The sequence below is a fragment of the Pyrus communis genome, chromosome 5, assembly GCF_041283825.1.
Source record: "Pyrus communis isolate YQ-2024b chromosome 5, ASM4128382v1, whole genome shotgun sequence".
Taxonomy (NCBI): Eukaryota; Viridiplantae; Streptophyta; class Magnoliopsida; order Rosales; family Rosaceae; genus Pyrus; species Pyrus communis.
This window is the reverse complement of record NC_142569.1, coordinates 6,642,843-6,669,525: the sequence shown is the minus strand read 5'-3', so window position 1 is coordinate 6,669,525 and position 26,683 is coordinate 6,642,843. Positions and strand designations below refer to the sequence as shown.

Sequence of the window (26,683 nt, the reverse complement as noted above, 5' to 3'; positions counted from 1 at the left end):
ACCGAGTGGTGGCTGGAGTTGGCCGAAAAATGGCCTGAAAGATGGCCAAACGACCACGGACTGGAAATTTCCAGATTTGCAGAGTGACTTTCATTGAGCTTTTTCGAGTTTCTACACCGCCAAATGAACCTAGACACAACCTACAATGATAGGGACCAATTTCAAGGCTTACCTTGGTCGGAAATGGCGAGAAAACACTGGAGAAGTTCCTTGAACAGTTTGAATGGTTTTTCTTCTATTTTCTTGGTTCAAGAATTCGTAGGGACTATGAGGGAAGGTTGTGATGTAGTTTAGGTTGTTGTGTGTTGTTGTTTAAGTGAAAACCCTCTAGGAGGGTCGATTTTTTGAGAGAGGAAGGAGAGGGCCGAGAGTGAGGGAAAGAGTTTTCAAAAAAGTGAGGGGGATAGAGTGATGGTAAATAAGGGGCACGGGCCAGGTTATGGGCCCTAGTGTCTCACAAAACAAAGTCTAAAGGGTTTGGACGGACCAAGATTATCTCCTCTCTCACTTTCCATTCCCTTTTATCCCTTCCTACTTTTTTAGCTATTGATTTCATGTTAAGTTAATTTAATGCTCCAAATTTTGCCACGTCACCAATAGCTCCAAAGCATCTTTAAAGCCCAATTTCCTGAATTTTTTTGGTGCCTTTCCCGCCTCTAAAGTATATTTTCTCCCGCATGTTCCCCTTTTCCTAAACTTCACCTCCCGTTGATTCAATTTCTGGGTCAAAATCGCAATAAGTTTGATCTTCTTACCTTTTGCAACTCTATCCTTATGCCATTTTACACCGCTGCATCTTCATTGGGTCTTTCTAGGTCTGTTTATGTAATTTTCTTTGCTTGTTTTTGCTAATTTTTGCTATTAGATTTGTATTTTCTTTTTGATAACATGTTGGGGTCCTCTTTTTCCGATTTAAAGTGTCCCATTACTTGTTCTTCTAGAGTAATTGAGAACAATTTTGAAGTATACTAGTTGATTAAAGCCGACAACCTCAGTAAAGAAACAAACTTTGAAATGTTTATTTTTTTTCTCTACCATAGCTTTTTCTATATTGCAGATACAATTGAAAATGATTGATTCTGAAGAAGCAAATAATATCAACAATGATGACTCGAACGAATTCAATTGTACACCGAGGTGTGGTATGGAGTTTGATTCACAAGAAGCAGCCTATAATTTATATAATGCCTACGGGCGAAAAGTGGGATTTAGTATTAGAAAAGTTCTGTGCTTATACATTTTGAATATGTAGAAAAGTTCTGTTAGTAATGGAAGCATGTATTGGCATGAAATCTCATTTTCCAACCAAGGCACTCTTACTTTTGTCTTAGCATCAAAACATGATATAAAACAGAGCAATGTAAAATGCTTATTAGAAACAAAGACATCTTAAAAGCATATAGGAGGGGGCGGGAAAGACGGTAGAAAAAGTCAGGAAATTGGGCTTTAAAAATGCTATGGAGCTGTTTGTGAGGTGGCAAAATCTAGAGCATTAAATTAGCTTAACATGAAATCAATGACTAGAAAAGTAGGAGGGGATGGAAAGTGGAAGGGGAGACAATCTTGGTTCGGTTTGGGCCAGGTTGTTACATCATCCATATAGTATATTACACAAGAAAATTAGAAAAAAAATGAAATCAAAATATAAAATATAGAACTTCAATCCTACTACAAAAGTTTTTCTTGTGTTAAGCGAAATATGAATGGTTGTGCATGTATGTTTCTTTCCTTTCTTCATAAGATCATATGAATGGTAAACAAAAAGAAGCTAATATCTTATCAATAAATGTGAATTATTAATTTAGTCTAAAGAAGGAGGGAAATTTGCACTATTCATGTCAACAGTGTAACAAAATTGAATGTCACAAAAATATATTAACTAGTTTTTAAGTTTTGTTTTCCCTTTCTTATCTTCTACCTCGACGAGCAGTAGCCTCGAATTTAGATCGTGGGTGGATTTTCTCAATCAAGATGCAGTTGGGGATCGAGATGATTTTAACCATATTTTTTAAATTGATTTTTTTTTCTTTTCATTCCATGATAGTTTGAGAAGATTGGCTTTTTTTTTTCTTCTCGTGTTCTTATGAAGAAAGGAAAGAAGCTGGGAAGAAGACTGCAACGGCAGAGAGAGAAGGAAAAGGAGAAGGAAAGAGAGGAAAAAAATATGAATAGGGTTAAATCAAAGGAAAACTAATGAAAATTGTTTGAAAACTTTGAGTTTTAATGATAAGGACAAAATAAAGGGTAAAGTGAATAGTACTAAAATTAACTTTTTAGTGTAAAAATATGATTTGTCGTTAAAGTGAACAGTACCGTGGGCTTTTCGTTAAAATTCCCTTAGATCAATCTCATGGTGAAGAATGATTAAATATTATATTTTAAAAACTTATCATGTGGTGAGTTTTGATTGAATTGTAATGTCACTTAGTAAAATTTAGTGGCAACTGAGCCCTATACAAATTTTTCCCAAAACGAAAAGTATGTACGTTCGATTCACCCCAATTTTAACACCACTTTTGTTACCAAATTACCCATAAACACCACGTTCCGTTCACCCCAATGAAACGATTCTTTGTTTTTAAAGCTCAAAACAAATTAAATAACATGTCTAATATTTTTTTAAATAATAAAACATGTGTTAAAATATTATTAAAATCAAAATTATAAAATGAGTATATAAGGTATTCTAGTGAGGATCGAATATTATCCTAGAATTTTTGCCAACAGAGAAAATAGCGGACTTTCATTGGGGGTAAATTACCAAGTTTGACCTCTTTCTTGGTGAGTATTTGTTGCTTTGCCATTTGTTGCAGGGTCTATGGAAGTAGTATGCTAGAGATTTTCCCGTGTACTTGGAACACATTTTGATTCATCAAGTGTAACAATACAATTAGTTAGAAACTTGAAATTTTTTTTTTTGAATTAATTGTATTATGATACTTGGTGTACCGAGCTATATTTATAGCACACTGAAATTTTTTTTTTTTGTTGTATACATGAATTTTTTTTCATAATATGCATACGCTGTACGCTTTTCAGGTCATGCGTCAATGGATGCATGCTGTAAATAATGTCTCACTCGTTGGTGAACCACGTAGCTCTTCTCATCTACAAGTTTACAAACATCTCCATCTTCCCAATCTTAAACCCGAGAACAATGATGCTCACAGTTTGGTGTAGTATAGATTATGAGTTAGGATACGAAGGAAGTTGATGTTCCATCCTAAAATTAAGCACATGCATGTCCTTCCTCTTATCAATGTGTTGACCTCCACATCAATGTGGGATTTAATCTCAACACATCCCTCTCACATGTGAGGAATTTTCAAGCATAATACGTGGACAACACATCTCGGATAATGTGGAGCACTTGTGGTGCCGTTGGGCTTCACACATGATATAACCTGCTCTGATACCATGAAGGAAGTTGAGGTTACACAATAAAAATAATTAGTCATATGGAAAGTAGCTCAACTACTTATAAGACATGCAAGATTTCTCTTCTTATCAATGTGGAATTCATTCTCAACGGTGACTTTGCATTTTTGTCCATTAATATAGTTCGTTCAATCTACAATTCAGTTGGACTTGCCAAAGATTCTTTGCATAATTTTTTTATTTAATTGGATCCCTCAATAAAAAGAGGGCTTCGAACTTAAAAAGTTTGAGAGTATGATCATCGAAGATCATAAAGTCTGTGGTTTTGTACGGGCTGTTTGTTTATTCTTTTCAAACGAATGAAAACTGTTGGCTTTGAGATCTAAGGTTTTAGGGCTAACAGTTAAAAACACCAGGAAATGTGTTGGTTTCAGCTTTAAAATTCAGAGATTTTGTACATTGAAGCTTTTCTTAGGGAATAAAATAAATATCGGAATCCTTCTTTTCCTATTTAAACACTAATTGTTTTATTGTGATCTTGTATGTTTTCTTAGACGCCTGCTATTCTTAAATTAAGATAGTGTTTTTTTTTTTTTTTTGTTAGGGAATGAAGATGAATTTTAGAGACAGAAAAACAAAATCTGTAACATATAAACCTAAATTACAAATTAATCCAAAAATAACAAATAATTTTATAAAAAGTATAGTCATATATCATTTCTATATAATTTTTCATTTTTTTTCAAAAATTATGTACTATGAATTTGTCTTTCAAAACATTATAATTGGTACTATTAGTTAAGACTCAAAAGTTGGATCTTAATTCATTGATTGGTATGCAACTATGAATTTTTCTAGATGATAGCAAATATATAGAGAGAGATAAAGCAAAATCGTTTACATACATACAAAATATTAAAATCAAATTTAAGACGTTATGCTAGCAAATATATAAACAAAGGGAAAGCAAGTTGTTTACATACATACAAAATTATCTCAGTAGTCCCAATTAATTAGACGTTACTAGCAAATATATAGACCGAAAGAAAGCAAGTTGTTTACATAAATACAAAATTATCTCAGTTCTCCCAATTAAGACGTTACGAAAATATGTAGACTAAGTGAAAGCAAGTTGTCTACATACATACAAAAGTATCTCAATCCCAATTAAGACGTTACTAGTAAATATATGGACTAAGAGAAATCAAATTGTTTACCTACAAACAAAGTACCTCAGTCCCAATTAAGAGGTTAATGACAAATATATGGACTGAGAGAAAGCAAGTTTATCTACATGTAAAAATACTTCGGTCGTCCCAATTAAGACGTTAGTAGCAAATATATGGACTAAGAGAAAGCAAGTTGTTTACATAGATACAAAATTATCTCAATCCCAATTAAGATGTAAGAAATTTCGCAACAACTGGCTATATAGATAGATGAGAAAATTATGTAGTACAGTATTGATAATTACTTATTTCAATGCATCTTTTCTTGTTTTTGTTAAAGAAAGAAAAAAGTGACTATTAGTTTTAAAATAATAAAAATTATATTAACACTCTAAAAATTTCATTTTGTACTTTTTTTTTATTTTTATAATTACTTAATTAGAAAGAAAAATACTTTTGCGAAAAATGTAAAATGAAATCTTATGAGTGGTGATCAGGACATCTAACATTTTTGGAGTGTAGCATGAGTCATGACTTGGATGAGTGGTGATGTAAATAAATGACGTGAACCATTTGGCATTTGCATGCATGATGATGATCTTCGCGTTTTGAAGCGAAGAAGTCGTCGATATTAACAGCAACTGCAAGTTGCTGCAGATCAAGACATATATTATCTACATCCCCAAGTGAATGAGAACATTCAACAACGGCAAGTTGCTGATGAGGAAAGTGTACGCATAGACTTGGTCCAAACGTAAAGTTGGGTGTGAGAATATGAGGACAAGAAGAGATCAAATCATGTAAGGACTCATAAGAGGTTGGATTACTTCTTATATTGTCAATTGATTTTACAAAAATATTATTGTTATCATATATTTGAACCATTATTTATATTATTGATCTAATAGATATAAGGTCTAAATGCGTTGGTGGACCCTATCTTTATTAGAGAGATAATGCAAATGATAGTACAAAGAGGTGATATGTGGAGCATTACTCTTGATTTTATGGTAGAATCTCAACTTTCTTTATTAACGAAAATGTATGATACAAGTCGCATCTTTTGTTGGTGCCTTTCTTTTAATCCAAAAATATCTAACAAATCCCCAAGCGAATGAGAACATTCAACGACGGCAAGTTGCTGATGAGGAAAGTGTATGCACAGACTTGGTCCAAACGTAAAGTTGGGTGTGAGAATATGAGAACAAAAAGAGACCAAAATATGTAAGGATTTATAAGTGGTTGGACTACTTCTTATATTGTCAATTGATTTTATAAAAATATTATTCTTACCAACAATTATTTATATTATCTATCTAATAGAGATAAGGTCCACATGTGTTGGTGGATCCTACTTTTATTAGAGAGATAATGCAAATTATAGTACAAATAGGTGATATGTGGAGCATTACTCTTGATTTTGTCGCATCTTTTGTAGCTGCCTTTCTTTTAATCCAAAAATATCTATCTAATCATATTTTTGAGAATTTATTATTACTACAGCGCATTTGTCATTTTGTACTATAGTCTAGTAGCATTCCGTTTTACTTGTAGGTAAGAGATTTTAAGCTCGATTCTCGCTTAAGGCAAATTCTAACCAAATTACATGGCTAATCCATGTATTTGTATTTTCTCCCGCTCTAGTCTAGGAGAAATTTTCAATGTGTGCGAATGCAGCTTGGAACACTAAATGTTATAATACAATTGGTTGAAATTTTTTCTTTTTAAAATTTCCAACCAATTATATTATTACATTCAGATTCATGGTTGCATTGTCACACATACATGTATTTTTGGAACCTCATTCATCGTTTGTAGTTTTTGGTTGGCTAGACTGTAGATATTGAGCTCTAAATTGATAGTTCTACACCTTAAAGTAACGAACCCTAATTGAATTCTTTCTTAATTATATATACTATAAATATCTAGTTATAAGTTACAATAACACTTGACAAAACCTCAAAACCAATTAAAGTAATAATTAACTAAAGGCAATGTTGGAGAGATTTTTCAGTGTGATCAACACATGGGATTGCACACTACTTGTTACTATACAAATAATGAGATATGTGTGTTAAAAAATTAATAACTTAAAAAATAAAATTTCTCACTACTTACATAAAAACACGTGGTGTACCATCCGTATTCCCATCACAATGAAAATTTTCTCTTATGCATGATTCAGCCAGTCGGAATATGTGTTGGCCGTTTAGTTTCACGCCGTCGAGGAGAGCAAGTTCTGCACATGTACAGTATCCAGATGAAGTAGATGATGAGGATACTGTTACTATGCTTCCTCAGCTGCTTCTGGTTTCAGCTGTCCTCTCAAGGACTGAATTAACTGAGAGTGCAGTGAGGGCGTTGAACTCAATATTTGAACAATGGGACACACAACCAGTGCCGGGGCTGTGGAATATCAATGGAGAGCCCCAATAACAACCCAGCCATCGTTTGCGACTGTACTTACGACAACAATGCTACATGCCACATCACCAAACTGTATGATAAACTACTCTCTCCTTATGAACAAGATTTCCATATCACTGCTGATTTTTCACTTGCTACCTATATATATTAACGTCATAATTTGACTGTATCGCTCCATTTTATGTAGTTCTAAATGTTCAATCTTTTTGCTTTCCAGAAGTGTATGCTCTGAACAAACGAGGGGTGTTTCCAGAAGAATATGTGGCTCTGAGATATCTCACATTTTTGTATGAATTTTTTCCAATTCCCTTCTCTGTTTTTGGTTCATCAAAATTATCATTTGGAAATTAAAACAGTGGTGTTGTAAGATTAAGAGTTCATGATTCCATTTCATTTCAATTTTTGTAGAAAAATTGATCAGAATTATGTCATTGGACCCCTACCGGCATTCATTGGCAATATGTCTGCATTGACTCTATTGTAAGCAGTGAGAAAATTTGTTGAAGTACTCATACTTCTGATGAGTCTCACCGCTCACAGAGAAGAATTGGAAGCTTTATGAGCTAAGAATTGGCAAATAAGGAAATCACATGAGCAGAAACAAACTCCTTGAAACCCTATTTGAATTCTTAACACTCGACTTCGGTTGTCATAAAGCATTTGTATCCCTTCTCAATGTATTTTCGTCCTGCTATAACAACCTTCCTCCATCGAAGTCGGGCCAAATTTGGGGGGTCGATACACATCCTTACCATCCTACAATATACAAAATAGAGATGAAACCTCAAATATTGTTTGCCAGATGACAAAAGAGGAATTCAAACAAATCAAAATAGATAAGTAAATATGCAATCTGGTGAAAACCTTGCTAGAATAATTAGACTGCATATTTACTTTTAAAACGAAGCAACAAGAAAATTAAAATAGAAATTGGATAATAAATCAGATGACAACTCAATTAGAAGAAATAGATAACAAATTATGCAATCTAATGAAAACCCAGTTACAATAACCAGCAGAAGAAAAAAAAAACAAATTAATCTAATAAAAACCCAAAACTCTAGTGAAGGGAAACAAACACACCCCTAGTCTTCTAGATAGTCAGTTGTTGCTGAAGTTTCTTACGTCTTAATTGGGAATGAGATATTTTGTATGTATGTACAACTTGCTAGCATCCGGACAAATTCATAGTTGTATATCAATCAATGAATTAAGGTCTGTCATAACGTTTGAGTTTGAATGATTACGAAGTGCAAAAATGTAGAACATAATTCTTTAAAAGTATATATGTGTGTGTTTGTGTGTATATATATAATGTTTATGTCATTATTTACTATTTTTAGATTAGATTAATTTGCATTTTAAGGTTTATATGTTAATGATTTTCGGTTCATATCAATTATCTATAAACTATGTTGAGTTCCTCAAACATAAAAACTATATTGAGTTTTCGAGATGGAATTTTAATATTTGAAGTTACGCGTATCTAAACTCCGTATAAACTACATATTAATAAAACTTTGTTTGTCAATCAAAACTCCAGCAACTTACCACTCTAACCCTTCCATTAGAATTGAACAAAAATAAAAAATAAGTGGACAATTTAGTAATTACACTTAACACAAATTTTGATGTTCTTTATACTAACATCACAACTATGTAAATATAACATATCCTATTTAAATACTTTTCTCCTATTCTTCCTCTCTCTGCATTCTCCACCTTCTCCTACCTTTTCTCTTCCCTTTTTTATTTATTTATTTGTGTTTTTCTTTTTTTGAGTTGTCATCCATGCTCATTAATGATAAGTTGTAGTAAAATTAAAAGCAAATTTAATTGCACACGTGGAGCATGTGTGCCAATTACTAGTATATACAATACTAAGTAATATGAAAAGCAGCAGTGAGCTAAAACTCAAGAAATTTAATTACAATACTAACATGTTTTTAAGACAATCATCATCTGACCAATTAAATGATGATTGTAATCAATCCCTACATTGAGTTCTTCTTCTTTTTTAAATGGAAAATGATATATATTGATGCTCAGAAAAACCAATTACACTGGATCATGAATTAGAATGTCCTGAAATATAGTACTACATGCATAATTTTCCCATTACACTTTTGTGGAGCCTAAAATAATCTCAAATATTCTAGAGGCGACACGTGGATTTTTATTCAAAGAAGACAAGATTGCCCTTAATAAATGGGCAAGCTTCTCAGATGCTCTCACGCGCAGCTCACATCCCTGGAAGTCTCAGCAGCTGAATACGACTGCCCACAGCTCACCTGCCCTTGGTAAGGAATTAAAGATAAGGATTAATTACCCAAATTCTATCTTTAATACATTCTCAATTGAAGATTGACTTCAATCAAGTAAGTAATCCTAATTTAAATCAATTAGGGATACTTACTCTATTATCTTAAGATATTATTTCCTATTAAATATTTTGGGAATATTTAGAGAGTATCTCTCCATTAAACACTATATGGCCGGCCCTAGCCCTATAAATACCCCTTATTCTACCAAATTTTCAGAGCTTTGGCAACCCTAAAAAAGCCCTAAACACTTTACTTTCTCAGAGAAACTAACCACCTCGTGGACGCATGAGGCTTAAGTATTTGATCAAAGGTATTAATTGTTTTGCATGTGCATTTTCGTCAAGACTGAAGACGGTGGAAATTTGCATCGACGACTTTCACCCCAAGTTTTCTCTCAATTAAACTAACTCTTAATTAGTGCAATCTAGAAGAACTCTAAACTAATTAATGTTTGCATGAGTCATGCCTTGGATGAATGGTGATGTAATCTTCGCGTTCTCTGTAAGAAAAAGTTTTGAAGAGAAGAAGTCCTTGATAAATGAATGAGAACATTCAACAACGGCAACTGCGCGTGCAGAGACTTGGTCCAAAGACGACGGGTTTGAGTTTTGCATTGCAATTACAACCAAATATCCTAGTAAATTAAGTCAAAGTTGTTTCTCTCAATGATTTGATCCATTTATTTATTTTTTAACAATGAACTACCACAATAATTTGATTTGACTTCATCTCGATAAGAATCAAATTTAAAACTTGTCAATGAAAAATGAATACAAAAAGAAAATACTTTGCATTCATCCTATGGTCATAGGTGCACTGCACCACCCCTTGCAAGGATTCTCTCATCTTCTATTACCATCCCCTTCGATCCTCTCCTCTCACACTCTTCTTTTTGTCTTATTCTCTATATAAAAAATTCAAAACAAGATGTAGACGTGGCGTAATTGCAATCGTTTAAATAAGAGAGGATAGAAAGGGAGAAATATTAGGAGGGGAGAGAATCCTACTCCGTATTTTTTTCGCCTTGTTTTCCTTTTCCAAAATCCCCAAAGTCACATCTGTTGTAGCTACCTTTCTCTTACTCCAAAAATATCTAACACAAATAAATTTTTGGGAACATATTTTCCGATTTTTGTCATTTATTTATTTGGGTAAAATACATTTTACTCCCTTAGGTTTGAGGTTGATTTCAATTCCTTACAACATCTTTAAAACATTTCAATTTCATATATTGACTTATCATTTTATTTCAATTTCATGCATCCTTTAGAAAATCCGTTAAGTGATGACGTGGTGCTGACGTGGCTGCCAAATTTGTGCCACGTGGCAATTTTTTTTTTTTTTTATGCCTTTAAAATATCATAATAATTTACCCTATTAAAAAAATAATAAAAAAAGACCAAAACAAAACACAAAATATCATAAATAATTGAAATCGACCCCAAACCTTAAAATGTAAAATGTAATTTACCCCCTTTTTTTCTATTTATTTCTATTTACGCCTTTTCACTCACGTACGTTTGGAATCTCATTCAACGCTTAGGTCATCGTTTGCAATTTTGATTAGCTAGACGTAGATTTGAGCTCTAACTAAATTAATACTTCTACACCTTAAAGTAACGAACCCTAATTGAATTATAAGTTCTAAGCTATATACTATATGAAGTTATAAGAACACTGAACAAAACCTTAAAAGAAATATTGTTTGAAGGGACTACTAGGCTTTGGGCAAGGGATTACTGGGCTAATTGACTTCATAAGTATCTAAAACTCCCTAATTTTTAGTGTCATTTCAAATTGGTCTCAACTTTTTTAAACATTTCAAATAAGTACCTAACTTATTAAAAATGTCACATATGTTAAGTCCTAATTAAAAATACGTTAAGTTAACTAGGAGGTCATTGAGGTTGCTGAAATGGTATGAACTGCCATGATGCGGCCATTACCATCTTCACCGCTTACAAAGAATAATTGAAAGCTTTACGAGGTAAGAATTGGCAAATGAAGAAATCACATGAGCAGAAACAAACTCCTTGAAACCCTATTTGATTCTAAACCCTCTTCTTTGTTAAGAGATTGCCTTCCTGATGTAATTTCAATTTGTGGCTATTTTCGATTCAATTCAATATCTGTTTGATCATTGGGTTCCATATTATATAATTTATGTTTGAAATTTAGATTTTGAGACAATTAATATTAATATTGTCCATGATATACCCAGTTGGTGGGTTTTGAATATAATCTATGTTTGAAAAATTAACTGGAGCTTAACGGATGCGACCTTTTTAATAGGTTGCATAATTGTTTGGAATGTTTAAAAAGATTAAGACCAATTTAGAATGATACTAAAAGATTAAAGAATTTTAGGTACTTAATCCTTATATTTATATCCTTTAATTTCAAGATGATTTTATAGTGTAGTTATGTTTACGCATAACAACTTACAACTTACCTTGACAATGTAATAGAACGTTACAATATAAAAACCAACCAACCTTGTTGCAGAGTTTGTCTTGGACAATCAAAAAATAAAGTTGGGTGTCCAGATAATTGTAAACATAATCACTCTTTACAATATTATCTTCCATTTTAGTCAGATCTGATAAGTTAATTAGCTACTAGCCCACTACAGTCCAATAGTTAAAAGTGATGGGGCCGACTAGCTTAGTTTTATGTTTTGACTATTTTCGATCGGTTTAAGTTGAGCTAGTCTTGCATATATGCATCACTTGGATACAACCAGGTTTTTACTCAGTATATTTTCGCACGTATCTTCATATACACAACACAACTTTAGTGGCTCTCTGGATCCCCTTCCGCCCCACCCTTTTAAGTTTGTCCCAGCTGAAATTTTTTTTTTGTGACCAGAACACGAAGGGTATATCACGTATTTTTATATAAATGGTAGGAAAATGTATTTTTTAAGTTATTAACTTTTTAATATATATATCTCACCATTTATATAATAACACGTGATGTACCACTTCTTATTTCCGTCATACTGAAAAATCTCTTGTCCCAGCTACGACTGGTGTCCCACTCCTCCCGATATTTCTGCGCGTGCCTCTACCTCTGCTACCCACTCATCCTGCCAATTTTACAATTGCATCTCAATTGTGGACACGTCACCTTATTCTTTTGGTTTTTTAGTTTAGTTTTTTTATGATTGGTCTGCGTTGCTTTGGCAAGTGGTTTGGGTCATTTCGGCGATTTTACAGCCTCATTGTCTTGCGATGGTTTTGGTGAGAGTTTCGATGCTTGGTATGTCACATCTTGTCTATTGGCATATCTGTCTTGGGATTATTCTAGTGTAGTGATTTATGTGATGGCAGTATAAAAGTTTAAAATTATTTTCGTATTGTGCTTATTACCTCTAGATCAAGAAATAGACTATTGGAGCATACGTACCCATATAGCATCCTTGTAAGCGGTTGTTTATGGTAATGAAATTATATTGTTTTTGTCAAAAAAACATTATATTACCTATTTACGTACCTACTTATGCGTGCAGTTTACTCAAGTGTTTAGGCACTTTTTAAAAAGAAAAATAAAATTAAAAAGAATAAAATCAATATTTTACACTAAACTATACTCTAAAAGGACTAAAATACACTCAAAAAGGAAGGATGAAAGTTTGAATTCGGGAAGGGATTAAAATTATATATGGTATTGAAATATTCATTTTCAGAGTTCCTTATAGACAAGTACAAAATGTCCTTCACACCAAACATTATGCATATTGAATTGGAATTGAAAAAAAATAGCCTAAATTTGTGTCCCTTATAGAATTTTGGCAATCATTTGTTGTACTGTACCAAACTCTTTATGATCATATGACTTTGCAAACTAAAGTTCGAAATAAAATATGACGATTGAAAATAATATTATTTCAAGGGATCCTTCATTTCAACAATTTTTTTTCATAAATTACGAGTTCACGAGTTTCAGAAACCGGACATTTTAAAGTTCAATTTTGATTTCGTTGTTAAACGAGCCAAGTAGTTTACACCCCAATTCGTCAACTCTGTCCATCGGCTCGAAAACTTTTGATTACGGGATAAGTTAATGCTGCCCACAATATTAAATATCTTGTCATTGAGAAAAATTTAAAAAGTTATTTTGAGAATTGACGAGGACAACGCGTAAGCCTATATATATATATCCAAACGGTGTGAACCATGCTAATTGCTAATTTTATATCCATGCATCATAATTAATCAAGATACACTAAAGCTTCCATCATCTCTCTCTCTCTCTCTCTCTCTCTCTCTCTCTCTCTCTCAGGCTAGATTGGACTCTAGTCATGATGAAGGAAGATATCTGCACCATGCAACTCATTTGTGGCAACAGCGAATTCAATGTTGCTGGGCTCAATAGCTTCGTACAGAAAGTTAAGTTTGATAAGTGCGGGAACTCCTATGCCGTTGTTGCCATCATGGGCCCTCAGAGTGGAGGTACTAAAACCTTTTACTTCAATCAATTAAAATATTAATTTGTTGAATACAAATAATATATAGTTTTCTGCAATTGGTTGGCTTGGCTTTGATATCACAGGGAAAAGTACTTTGATGAACCATCTTTTCGACACCGGGTTTCAGGAGATGGAAATAGAAAGCGGAAAGTTAGTTAGTTTTGACTTTTGCAATTAAGCATGTTAAGCATGCATGCTTTGTTTTCTACATGATCACTTATGTGCACTACTCTCTCTCTCTCTCTCTCTCTCTCTCTCTCTATATATATATATATATATGTGTGTGTGTGTGTGAATTAGTATTTGCGGATAATTAATTAAATATTCAGGAGCCAAACAACAAAGGGCATTTGGATAGCCAAGTGTATCGGCATTGAGCCTTGCACCATCGCCATGGATTTGGAGGGTAGTGATAGCAGCGAGAGAGGCGAGGTAATCATCTTTTTGTTTCGTCAGGTTTTTATCACAAATGGCTTTTATGTTTTGGCAACATATCAGTGTGATCTTTCATGTTTTGAACTTATCAGTTTAGTCATTTATCTGTTACTTTGGTCATCAAAATCGACCTTGCCATCCACTTTGGTTGGAAAGTCTGTTAGCATTCTAACGTGGCATACATGTGAGGACAAAACCAATTGTGTAATACCATGTGGATTAAATAAAAAAAATCAATTTTTAAGAATAGTATAAAAATTAAAAGGAAATGGGGTGGAGGGGTTTGAGGCGGTGGCGGAGCCTTCTTCTCCGAGAAAGTTAGCGTCTTTGTGGTACTGGGTTAGGTTGGTATTTCTGGTCATGTGCTCAATTAGGGTTGTTGGCTGGGGTTTCTGCAAAATGAGAGACAAAAATATTCAGTAATGCTTGCAGTTCTGATCTTTGCTTCTGTGGCATTATTTCCCACCATACTTTTAGCATCTTCACATGGCTATATATATAAGATTAAAAAAGAGTCATGTGAAACCAGCCCTTCTCTCCCTCTCTACTGGATTGTGACCACCCCCCTCTCCCCCACCCAACTCCCTATCAGTAAAACTCCCTAAAATTTATCATTTGGTGAAAATTTATGATGACATCTCAGTTTTTAGATGGAAAAACTAACGGAATGAAATTTTTGAAAATAGTTTAAAACCGTAAGGGATATTAATTAATGTTATTTTTGGAAAGCAGAAGAAAAACTCATGGGTGTTTTTCTAAATAACTTCCACTTTTTATGACGCTAAATTGTCGTACACTATTAACGTGGTCACAGATCAGGTCACTCGTCGCCATCTTTGATGTAGACACACAAATATAAAGCTCATGTGTTTGATCTAAGGTGACAAAATTTTGTAAATCATATGACTGGCTATTGATGATTGAATTATTATTCAAGTATAGAGTTTAAGATTGATTAATGTGCTTATTTTCTATTGGTAATACATAATTTACAAATTTGATCTAAAAAATTGATCTACCTAACATTACTTTAAAATAAAAAAAATTAAAAACCAACATTTTAAATGAAATTAAGTTGGAACAAATTCAAGTTATTATAAGTAATCGCTATATATGGTAAATACAGCTCAAACCGCCGTATATACTCACTCTTCTTACTTCTTCCTCTGCAATTTGGTTTTTCCAGGATGACACTACATTAGAGAAACAGATCGCCCTATTTGCGCTGGCCGTTTCAGACATTTTGCTCATAAATATGTAAGCTCATTGACTAGATACCCCAGGAATTACTTGACTGATAGCCCATCTTAGCCATATACAGAGATTAAATCTTCTATACTTATTTAGTGTGTGCGGCCTCCTTGTGACTTTTACTTTTTATTGATATATGTTAAGTGTATGACGACAAAGTAACAAGGGTTAAGTTTATTAATACATGTCAATCACGATAGAGGTCACAAAGAAATCACACACAAAATGGGTGTAGAATATATATTTGATCTCACCCTTTAAGAGAAGGGATCTCCATTTTTTTTAAATGGACATTAGTTGCGGGGCCCATACCATATCAAACTTTAATGATTCAAACCATTTAGTTTTCAAGTTACACCTCATAGATCATCCCTGCAAAATATTAGCCACATCAGAAATATTTGAGACATCTATTTGAGTTCAAAAAATTGACGAACTTTATATTCTTAGAATCATTGAAATTTGATCATGACAATTAAATGGCCAAATGATTTCGAATAGAATTGAATTTTTTGCAAGGATAATCCATGAACCGAGACTTATGAAATAGACAATTTAAATAGTTAAAGTTCAATGTGGAGTTGGTACCACAACTAATTCAATTTTTTAAATATATATATGGGATAGGATCAAGGAACAAACATTTTTACAAATATTTTTACACTTCTTTGTAGCTTTTAGATTTGATAACATCCAGGGGTTCTAATTTATTCATTAAATGACATAAATGTTTATGTAGATTTTAACTAATATTAAAGATAAAGTTAAAACTGAAAAAAAAAATCTGGAAAATTAAAAAAGGAAGATAAGTTAAAATATTTAATTAGACTTTGAAAACCTATTCAGATCAAGATTTGAATTCACACCTTAGCATGTAGTCGTGAAAACGAGTAAATAAACTTTGAAAACCCTAGTTGTAATCGTGAAAACAAGAAAGGATCGAGAGGTCTGCAACCTCCACTTTTGAAGCCTAATAGAAAAAACATGAAACCTCTTCTTTGCCGATGAGGTCTCCAATGCCTTGGATGAAATCTCTTCTTCATTTTTTGAAAAATAAACCCTAATAATAACCAAAGAACATAATTTGTAAATAAAAAAACATGATACCAGACATATAGGACTGATACCCAGTGTAACCCTTGATGGTAGGTGACTACTCTTTTTCTTCCATGGAGCTTCTATCGTATTTATCATCTTGTTTTCGAATTGTTCTGATAAAAACATGTTTTAACTTATCTTCATTTTTCAAAGTCTAATTAAATGTTTTAACTTATCTTCATTTTTTAATTTTCCAGATTTTTTTTTTTTTTAGTTTTAACTTTATTTTTAATATTAGTTAAAATCCACATAAGCATTCATGTCATTTAATGAATAAATAATAATCCTTGGATGTTATCAAATATAAAAACTACAAAAAAGTGTAAAAATATTTGTCCCTTGATATATATATATATATATATGTCAGGTAAGGGATAATTCAATTCTGTAGTTGGCCATATTACTATTACATTAAGGTAATGACTTGTCTGATGAATATTCAAATTATGATTATAAGTCTCAAAATGTTATTCTTATCATATTTTTTATACCATCTCTCTAATAGAGAGATGCGATCCACATGTGTGTTGGACTCTATCTCTATTAGAAAATAATACAAATATAGTATGAAAAATATGATGAGTGCACCTGTAACATTGCTCCTATTTGTCATGTATTTTTGTGTCTAGAGCTTGTTTAGCAAGAAAACGCTGGAGTGAATTTGGGTTGCAACTATCTTTTGTCCTCTAAAAAAGCTTCTGATTTCATCTAATTGAGTAGCCACTATACGAGTAGGACTTTGCCTTCGAAAAAATAATAGTTTTTATTTCAGTCCTACTCGAAAGATTTTAAACATGACAGTACGTTCGTAGTAATGATTGTTGAGTCCCACGTCGACAATAGAAAAAGAGAAATAATGGTTTAAATATCTTTATCTCACTCTAACTAACATTGAGATATTTAGTGATAAAACCTCACATACGATGGATGTGTATGTGGTAATTATTAAGTTGAGGACAATATCGGTGTTATTGAAAGTGGACATTCGGCCTGTCTATTTGATAATTCTACATGGTATTAGAGTCAGGAAGCGGGTCCGTATTACCACATGATGGGTGGATCCCCTTGGCCGCGCGTGTAGGGTGAGTTTGTGGATTTGTGAATCTCCTACTTGTGACCCACTAATTGAGTCCCACATGAAGGGGCTTGTTGAGTCCCACATAAGCAATAGAAAAAGAGAAATAGCAATTTAAATATTCTTACCCCACTCGAGGTCTTTTATGATAAAACCTCACACATAACAGATTGTGCAGGTGATAATTACTAAGTTGGAGACAGTATCATTATTGTTGGAAGTGGGTTTTCGGCCCGTCTCTCTGATAATTCTACAATAATAACCCTACGAACATATATAGATAAGAAAATTAAAGTTTTTATCAGGAGATGTCTATGGAGAAGGATTCTCTCTCCTCATAATCTCTCTCATCTTCCCTCCCCTCCTACTTGAATGATTACGGTTAAGTCATGTCAACATTTTATATTGATTTTTTTTATAAAGACAATAAGACAAAAAACAAAGTGTGAGAGGTGGGGAGGGAAGGGGATGGGAATAGGAGGGGAGAGAATCATACTCTGATATGTAAATCCATGTAAATTAGTAATTTCAACATAAATTGGAATTGGATATTATATACAGGTGGTACAATGATATTTGTCGGGAGCATGCTGCGAGCATACCTTTACTAAAAACTATTTTTCAGGTGCTCATCTTTAACTGTAACCATGTACGCATGTCTCAATATTCATTGTTGTTATTTAACATTTTCTGGTTTCTGAATATTCTTTTTGGTTTTTGTCAATGTTTGTGAATATGTTCATATAAAGGTTATGATGCGCTTATGCGGCAATCCCCCTAAGAAAACGACGTTAATGTTTGTTGTGCGTGACAAGCCAGCAAAGGTACTGAGAAACATATGAAAAGGATGATGTTTTTTAAAATGAAAATATAGAGAAATGATAGACGCACGTCAATTTTCTTTTCTTTAGACACTTTTGATTAATTTTTGTTCATTGTTTCAGTTTGATAGTCAGAAAAAAAAGTGTGTATGAGGATAAAAAGAGTGCGTGGAAAAAATTCTAAATTTGTTTACATATTACCTGTCTTGTTTGCGGGTGTTCATTTAGGCCCCTTTTGTACTGCTGGAGAAGCGCTTAAGGGAAGACACAGAGAAGGTAGTTTTATCGTCCCTGTTTTCATTCTTTATTTTTTTTTTTTTCTTCTGTATCTGCTCATATATATCTATATTCTACACTCTGCAGATGTGGAAAGCAGTTTCAAAGTCCCAAGCCCATAAAAATTCCCCGCTTACTGTGTTTTTTAATGTGAGTTTGATCTCTTATGCCTTCCACTGCTCGCTGACAGTCAGACAGCCTATGTGTTCTTTGTCTCTGATTTTAACATTTTTGAAATGAAGGTAGAAGTAGTTGCTTTGTCCAATTATCTAGAGAAGGAGGAGACGTTTAAGGAGGAGGTAAACCTTACATTAAATATCAGAAGCAATTCATCATGTCAAAAAATCATATTGCCCTTTACATTGCTCTTTTCTTGGGTTTTAATTCATGGGGTGCGTTATAGCATCTTCAAGTGCTGCACTTACATATTTACATCAGGAGAAACATTACTCATACCTGAAAACTGTTTTCAAACAACCTTAAGTAAATGCATTCATTAAAGTTTAAGTTGGTAGATACTTACAAGTATGGCCTGCACATATCATGCAGGTTACTCAACTGAGGCAGCGTCTTGTCAATTCTATTTCTCCAGGAGGCCTTGTTGGTGATAGGAAGGGAGTTGTCCCTGCCTCAGTATTTTCTCGTAGTATACAGGAGATGTGGAGAGTAATCAAATTGAACAAGGACCTGGACCTTCCTGCTCACAAGGTATATTAGTTTCCAAAATTCCCAATTAAAGAATATAATTCATTTGTCGCCATCACCTCTCTTATGCATACACTGTACCTTAATTAGGTTATGGTTGCCACTGTGCGGTGTGAAGAGATTTACACCGATATATTCAAACAGTTGATGGAAAATAATGTATGTATCTTATACTTGAATATAATTCATTTGACACTTTGAAATTCTTCTTCTACTTAATTCTATTTCATGAAAAAGGTCTTACATGAACATAATTTAGGGCTGGTTGGCATTGCAAAAAGCTGCTCTAACTGGTCTTGTACCCGATTTCGGTAGAAGGGTCAGCTCAATTCTATACAACTATCTTTCTGAGTAAGTTCAACTCTAGTTTTTACTACTTATGACATTATTTATACGCCTTGATAAATATTTATCTTGCTTAATTGTGCATCACATATAGATATGACAAGGAGGTCGTGGACTTTGAGGAAGGTGTAAGGAAGTCGAAACGACACATGTTGGAGTCGAAAGCATTGCAGGTATGGCTACTTATCTTCATCTCTAGCTAAATTTTTCGTGTTAATTAAATACTTATTCTTTACAGGTTAGGATGGTTCTTTGTACCCTATCTAAACTTGCACTCAATAAGTAAAATTACAGCACGGTTATTTGTGCCCGAAATGAAAAGAGTACGAATAGAACTACTATGTGCTTAATGCCGGAAAAGAAATGAGTACGAAGAAAAGAGACCTTTTTATTTTATTTTTATTTATTGCCATTCCTATCCATAATCTTGCATTCCTTTGGACTGTACAGTCTGCCCAGGCTGTGTACGATACCATGTTGGGACACTTATGCTCTAAAGCATTTGAAGAGTTTAAAGTGAGGGTGGCATCACTGAACCCAGAAAAAAGATTTGTTGAATCTATTCACGCCTGTAATCTTTCTACCATGCATGAATTTCGCCAAGGATGTGCTGGTATATATAATATCCTTTGTGATTCTGTTACTTGTTTCTCAAGGCATACAAATTTCTTTAAAATTACATCATCGTTGGCGTTTCATCTACTTATACTGAATGAGTTGAATTAACCATGTTAAGTTATCCTTTCAGATGCTGCCGCACAACATAGTAATTGGAGTTTTTCAAGCATTGTAGAAAAGCTTCAACGTGATATAGTACATGCAGCATCATGTATTCATAGTACAAAGTTGTCAGAATTGAAGGTCAAATGTGAGGTACACAAAACTAATCTCATTCCTGACACATTGTCTAATATATGTGAGTCGCACATATAATGATAGAGTCAATCTCCATTAGAGACTGTATTCTAGTAACTTGTTGATTTTATGTGACATCTAAAGTCCAACAAGTCTTGAGTTTGGTTGGCATCAAATCACTGATTAATTAACTCTATTAAAGACTATTGGACAATGTATGAGCAATGATAGGGTGAACTTCTATTACATACTAAATTCAATGGAGTCAGTTCTATGTGTTTCAGTACATAGAATTATTAAATAGGGTAAATTATATGTTGATTATGTACTGTTACTCAAATTACTTGTACTATGGTAAGTGGTATTTTCTCTCCATTTGTAAGTATGAATTCTTAGGTTCGACTCCCGTGGACGACGAGTTTGATATCAATTTATTATGGCTTGGTCATTGTGTGGCTTAACCGAAAAATCCCACCACCCTTTAGTATAAACCATATAATTGTATTAAAAATAAAATAAAATTACTTATTTGGGAAATTTTTTATAATGTTGACCGTAGGAACAACTTGTTGCATCCTTAACTAGTCAAGCAGACCCTGAGTTTGGGAATGGTGGAGAAGGCATGTGGGTTTCAATAAGAAGGATTCTTAAGCTTGAGACTGAAAAGGCAATATCAAGGTTAATATCTATAAAGGTTAGTTTTAAGTTGAACGAAAAAGAATTCAACGCAATGGGGCAAGATTTAAGCAACTTTGCCAGAAACGAGGTGGAGAAAAGAGCAAGATACAATATCGTTCATAATAAAGTTTTGACCCAAATGCAACAGAGGTAAAGCAAATTTGTCACTATATATATATATATATATACTCTTGTCATCTTTTTGGTTGCTTAATTATCACAGTTTAATTGGTTAACAATTTTCAGGTTTGTAATCGTCTTCTGTTACGATAGCAATTCACAGCCTAGGGTTTGGAAAAAGAAGAAGCAAATCACAGCTGCTACAAAAGAAGCCAGCTCTGCTGTAATCACTGAGAACAACTTAATTTATTATTAATCAACGGAAGTTTAACATTATTGTGTTTTTGTTTAATTAGTAACTTTTTTTCATCTCTTTTTTTGTGCAGTCCCTTAAGATTTTGGCGGTTATGGCTACCATTGACTTGGATGAGAAACCAAATTATGTTGAAGGAATTCTCTTTTCTTGTTTAACGAAAGAAACTGAAGACTCTCTTCCCTCGAGTTGGGAAAATGTATTACTAATTTAATGTTTTGCTTCGTTTATATATTTATATATATGGCAATTTAAAAAAAAATGAGATTAAGATAGATTTTTAATTGAATGGAAATTAAAATAACAAGTAAGAAAAGAAGGAAGTAGGAGAGAGAAAGTGAGTGAGTAAAACTTTGGTTACATATGTGGGCGAGGGAAGGAAAAAAAAATTTGTGCAAAATTACTGCCCATAGGTTTTTTTTTTCTTGCTAATATTTTCTTTCGATTATGCATGGAAGGGTGTAATTATATTTTATTAGTTTTCTTGTCGATAAGAATTTTATTAATAGATATGGAAGTATAGATATAGATAGGATATATATATATAATTGAACTAGCGGTTTCTTATTGAGAATTAATTCTGAACTAGGTTTCTTCAAAGGATACTCTATTCACACCGGTGCGGTGCCAAGAATTATGGGACAAGTTCAAAAAAGAGACTCAGAAACATATCGAGGAAGCCACTTCAACCGTGGTATATTTTATAACGAATCAGTTTTTATCTTACATTTAACTTGAAAATATCGTGAAGCTTTTATAGAGATAGTGGGGAATTAACTCAAGCTAATATAATACTTAATTTGCTGCTTTGTATTTTCAGAAAGCTCACAAGCGCCGTAAAAGTATGACTAGAGCGAAACTAGCAATTGGTGCGGCAGGGCTTGTGGTTAATACGGGTCTCGCAGTTATCGGAATCCCACCAGTTTTTAGTTGATCAATACTAGATTGATTGATTGGGAATCAGTTAGAATTAGTAGTTTAATGTCCGATTTTATTTCTTGTTCGTAGTTAAATTTGTCTGGTTTGTAGCTAAATTGGTTAAAAACATTCTCTCTTTCATTTGAGTTCGAATCTATCTTCACTAATATCACTTGTGTATAAATAAAAACGTTGCCTTAAAACGTCGCACAGAAATTGAAATTTTTATAAATAAGTTGTGTATTTGCTTATGCTACCAACACCTATATTTCCATGTGAACTATGTAAATAAATTTTGATATGAACTATGTATATATAATTGTCCAACAGTTTTTTCTTTTTTTAATTATATATATATATATATATATATATATATATATATATATATATATATGCACATAGATTTGGTTATCTTAGGTTGGGTCAACTTCATCAGTATGTTGCTTAAAAGCAAGGATTTTTGTTGGCTTTTTCAAATTACTAATGATGGAATTCCAATGCCTTAGCCAGTTGTATCGAAATTATGTGTTTCGTTTGATCAGCCCTTTTGCAATTTTTGCATAGTGATAGAATTTCAAAATCAATTCCAGTTTGTCATTGCTCAAACAAATTCGAATTTTAGAACCAATCCCAATGAAAAATAAGCAGCTAACATAAATAGCAATGAGCAGTTAAATGTAGAGGCACAATTACGATTTGCTTAAAGGTGACCGAGTAAAGAGATAAATTGGAAAATTAACGAAAATAAGGTTGTACCAGGATGAACTATGTTACCAAATTGCTCAGCTACTGTATTAAATATGAGAAATAGAGTTAAAGAGCAGTCAATAGTGGTCGAATTCTCTTCAATATTTGCCCTGAGTCTTCAATATGAGAAATAGAGTTAAAGGAGCAATAAGTAGCAGATTGTCCAAACTTTTATGCATGGCTAAAATATGTTATTTCTGAAGTGGTCTCATAAATTATGCTCAAACTTGTGTGCATGGTTAAAAGTAATGAATTTGGTCTGCAAGGATGTTTGAAATTTACTTTTTGCATTTTGGTCTTATTAAAATGAGAGAGAATTATAAAAAATAAAAAAAAGGAAAAAAAAAATTTGGAAATCTAATCTGTGCATGCAGAAAAAAACCCAACCACCTAAAAAGATGAGTATATGTAGTAGCAATCATGTAATAGTAACAATACTGGAAAAATTAAAACGCTTCTGTAAGATCTAATAAAAATTTAAGTAAAAGAAAGGATTTGAGATGTGAGAGACATATATACCATGTGTGTTCTAAGTTTGATGTGCAACTGCAATGTAAAGGTGGTGGTGGCTGCTTAGTCAAGGCTGATGGCATTGATCCTTTCTGGGAGAAAATGGGAAGAAGGATCTTCAAGAGAGCGAGAGAGTGGAGACTATGTTGCATTTATAGGATGGTAATTGATAAAGGCAAGAGTGGATCATAAGATGAGATTGACTTACAACGACGACATATTTGTTATTAGGATGCATGGTTCTTGTATTTCACTCTGAAATGCTTATATAAAACTGAATGAAAATTTTATACAAATATAATTACAAAAACTAAATCATAGTAAAAAACGATCGCTTTGGGGAGAGAGAGAGATACAACGTTGATCATATAAAAACGATAAAGGCACTTGTAGGCTTCTTAGGATTATTTGGATCATTTGTAGCCTTCTTGCTCGTGCCAGCACTTTTGCTCTTTAACCTATCAAAATTCAAAAAATAACACAAACAAACCACTACTATTATCCTGCTCACCCCGCCCAGATTCCATAATTCCAAATAAAACCAAAGGGGAAAAACAAACACAAAAAGAATAAGGAAAAATAAAACCTAGGTAAAATTTCACAAACAAATTAGCAACAATTTTCCATCAAGAAAGAAGAAGTGGTAACAATTGTCCCTCAAAGAAATATAGGATCTATTATTTTCCTAACATAGAATCTATTCTTTTCCTGTAAGAAATATTATAGTCTCGATGCTTATTGGAATATAAGGGAATGCATATTGTTTTCACATTTTGAAAATAGCTGAAGTTCTTACAAAAAAAAGTAAAATTGTTTGCAGTCCGTCTTTGCATACCAACAATGTGAAGCCAAAGTGACAATGCAAATTCACGTTCTAAATTGAAGGGAAAAAAAATGAAAAACTAAAGAAACCAACCTTTTTGTTCAGTATAATAGCTGACAATTTATCCAATGGGAATGGATTTTTCTTTTGAAAGTTGCAATTGTGTTCCCCAAAACAAAGTGCAATGAAATCGAAGAAGGCATTTGAAGATGAAATAAAGTCCGGGTAAAATTAAAACAAATGAATTGAAATTTAGATAACCAAAAGCAGATTACCAAATGCTTTTCTTAATTTCCTCTTAATTTTTCCATAAAACCCACAACAATATATTTTTCTAACAAAAACCCGAGCCAAACTACAATAATAAATTTAAAGCTACTTAATAAATATATATACCATTCAATTTCTTAAGTGTTATACGTACAAAATAAATAAATTTAAAGCTACTTAATATATATATATATATATACCATTCAACTTGATGGGATACGCATTCTGTGAAACTAGTTTCAACGATCCAACTGTTAAACTTGTTTGTATATATTTCAAGATCGCATACGCCAAAATCGCAACAAACAAACATTCAGAGATCAAGTAGCGGGACAAAACTTTTCGATGGTTATAAACGAAAAATCACGATTCAACGGTAACTCCGATTTTGATGATTTTTTACAGCTACACTCCTTGATCCTATATGAATACAATAAACTAATTTGATCGTCAATTTAAAATATTTACACTAGTGGATACCACAAAATCTTATATTATATTTAATGAAAGTATAAGTAAACTCCAAATGTTAGTGAATCTATTATTTTGATGGGATACGCATTCTACGAAACTAGTTTAAACAAATCCAACCGTCAAACTTGTTTCTATATACTTCGAGATCGCATACACCAAAAATCGCAACAAACAAACATTCAGAGATTAAGTAACGGAACAAAACTTTTCGATGGTTATAAACGAAAAATCACGATTTAACGGTAGTTTTAACTCTGATTTTGATGATTTTTTACAGCTATACTCCTTGATCTTATATCAATACAATAAACTAATTCAATCGTCAATTTAAAATATTTACACTAGTAGATACCACAAAATCTTATGTTATACTTAATGAAAGTATAAATAAACTCCAAGTGTTAGTGAATCTATTGTTTTGATGGGATACGCATTCTACGAAACTAGTTTCAACGATCCAACTGTCAAACTTGTTTGTATATACTTCGAGATCGCATACGCCAAAAATCGCAACAAACAAACATTCAGAGATCAAGTAACGGGACAAAACTTTTCGACTGTTATAAACGAAAAATCACGATTTAACGGTAGTTTTAACTCCGATTTTGATGATTTTTATAGCTACACTCCTTGATCCTATATGAATACAATAAACTAATTCAATTGTCAATTTAAAATATTTACACTAGTGGATACAAAAAAATCTTATGTTATACTTAATGAAAGTATAAATAAACTCCAAGTGTTAGTGAATCTATTGTTTTGATGGGATACGCATTCTACGAAACTAGTTTTAATGATCCAACCGTCAAACTTGTTTGTATATACTTTGAGATCACATACGCCAAAAATTGCAGCAAACAAACATTTAGATATCAAGTAGCATGACAAAACTGTTCGACTATTATAAACGAAAAATCACGATTTAACGGTAGTTTTAACTCCGATTTTGATGATTTTTTTACACCTACAGTCCTTGATCCTATATGAATACAATAAACTAATTCCATCGTCAATATAAAATATTTACACTAGTTTCAACGATATAACCATCAAACTTGTCTTTATATACTTCAAGATTGCATATGCCAAAAATCGCAACAAACAAATATTTAGAGATCAAGTAACAGGACAAAACTTTTCGATGGTTATAAACAATAAATCACGATTTAATGATAGTTTTAAGTCCAATTTTGATGATTTTTTGCAGTTACACTCCTTGATCCTATATGAATACAATAAACTAATTCAATCGTCAAT

General features: G+C 32.8%; 1 protein-coding gene across 1 annotated transcript; it reads left to right on the top strand.

Moving 5' to 3' along the window:
• Positions 1-13,483: 13,483 nt before the first annotated feature.
• On the top strand, positions 13,484-22,815 carry LOC137725391 (protein ROOT HAIR DEFECTIVE 3 homolog 2-like). The gene is made up of 20 exons (XM_068464055.2): positions 13,484-13,752; positions 13,853-13,919; positions 14,099-14,201; positions 15,391-15,461; positions 18,190-18,253; positions 18,378-18,452; positions 18,678-18,725; positions 18,813-18,875; positions 18,968-19,024; positions 19,275-19,433; positions 19,521-19,589; positions 19,690-19,781; positions 19,870-19,948; positions 20,226-20,388; positions 20,524-20,648; positions 21,190-21,458; positions 21,555-21,651; positions 21,755-21,880; positions 22,271-22,375; positions 22,502-22,815. The coding sequence occupies exons 1-20, from the start codon at positions 13,602-13,604 to the stop codon at positions 22,613-22,615; spliced, it is 2,097 nt and encodes a 698-aa protein (XP_068320156.1). The 5' UTR covers positions 13,484-13,601; the 3' UTR covers positions 22,616-22,815.
• The last annotated feature ends 3,868 nt before the right edge of the window (positions 22,816-26,683 follow it).